Here is a 1,524-nt window from a genome sequence, read left to right as displayed (position 1 = left end):
TCATCATCGATGGTGAAGATATACTTGGAAACCAAGAAACCAAAGCAACGACAAGCAGAATCCTTGAAGGAGATACAACTAGATTTAGGACCTAGAACCCGATTCACATCATTCCTATTATAAAGCTCACAATCAAAGCCATCAGGGACCAGGATGTTCTTACTAGGATCCCCATCCTGGACAATAATAAGATGGTAAGGCTGAAAGAAAGGTCTCCACTGCTCCAAGAAATCTAAGTTTCTTATAGTTGGGATAACAATATCAAGCTCATCTTTCAGAGGTGCTGTTACATGGGATGATGGTTGAGTCATTAGTGTGTTTTGAGGGGATTTTTTTTTTTAGATTAACGTAGGTGTCCGGGTCAGCTTGCGCGCACCACGACTAATCCCACGGGCCCTGAAGTTAACGATCATATAAGCTTCCAATGGCCATCATATGAGCAATCAAGGACTCGAACCTGAGACCACAGAGGAAGCAAATTTCTTGATCCCAAGTTTTTATCACTTAGCCACCAACTAGATAGTTTGTTTTGAGGGGATTCTTGATGTCTTGAGTGTGTGTTGTTGGCGTTTTGAGTGTAAGAGTTTGTTCTTACAAGGGATGGAAAGGAGGAGGAGGAGCGTGGAGTTTGAGGTTTGAACAAAACGAGGAAAATATTGAGTTTTAGGGGGGTTGCTTATGCTATCTTCATTGGGAATGAGGTTTTCTCATAGTGTATTTTTTTTCCAAATTAATGATAATTTGAATACTAATTAAGAAGGCATTTTCGATGGCGCAATTGCTAAACTTTCATATGGGTCTTGAATTGACATGTCCTTGTAAAACCCTAGACTTCTACTACATAAGATTTAATCATTCTTTTGATAGATAAAATCACAAGTTGAAACGAAGGTGATGAATTTAAGTAATGAATCATTTTTAATAATACACTTGAACAATATTTTTAGGTCATTTATGAATCTAATTAGCATTTTTTATATAAAATTAAATAATATAAATATAAATAAATTCAAATACTATCCAGACTTAAACTCCACGTAGCATAATCTATATGAATTTTATTCTTGTTAAATTTTTATAAAATAATATAAATTATATTTTAAAATCTCACCTAACAGCTTAAGTTATTAGGTTGAATTGGTTTTTTAACATGGTATCAAAATCTTGATAACCAAATAGTTATAAGTTCGAATCTCACCATCCTTATTTATTTCATATTTCAAGATCAAAAACCTTCACTTAAAAAACTATATTAAAGAATAATATAAATTATATCTTAGAATTTTATCTAATAAATTAAGCTATTATGTTGAATTAATTCTTTCATATTAACCTACATTTCTCATTCTACAAACAAGACTAAAGGCTGCATAAAACAACAAGAAGAATTTGTTGTTCAAAAAAGAAAATCTTGATATTGCATTATTTTAGCTCATGAACTTCACACCAAGCCCTTCCAGAAAACGTGACTGAAACTGGGCAAGGGCTATCATCAAGAGAGTGTTTTGGACTGTGGCCTTACAC

At 33.3% G+C, this 1,524-nt stretch overlaps 1 protein-coding gene across 1 annotated transcript in view; it reads right to left on the bottom strand.

The window, feature by feature from the left end:
* LOC105120145 (UDP-arabinopyranose mutase 1-like) overlaps positions 1–664 on the bottom strand; it is a 2,490-nt gene extending 1,826 nt beyond the window's left edge. The window contains exons 1-2 of the mRNA XM_011018336.1: positions 540–664; positions 1–330 (exon numbers count right to left, since the gene is read on the bottom strand). Coding sequence (XP_011016638.1) covers positions 1–311 — 311 coding nt within the window. The 5' untranslated portion in view covers positions 312–330; positions 540–664. The remainder of the gene's footprint in view (positions 331–539) is intronic.
* Positions 665–1,524: the final 860 nt, after the last annotated feature.

The sequence above is a fragment of the Populus euphratica genome, unplaced genomic scaffold, assembly GCF_000495115.2.
Source record: "Populus euphratica unplaced genomic scaffold, PopEup_1.0 scaffold5080.1, whole genome shotgun sequence".
In the NCBI taxonomy this organism is placed as follows: domain Eukaryota; kingdom Viridiplantae; phylum Streptophyta; class Magnoliopsida; order Malpighiales; family Salicaceae; genus Populus; species Populus euphratica.
The sequence above is the reverse complement of the archived record's forward strand: the minus strand, read 5'-3'. Positions and strand labels throughout refer to the sequence as shown.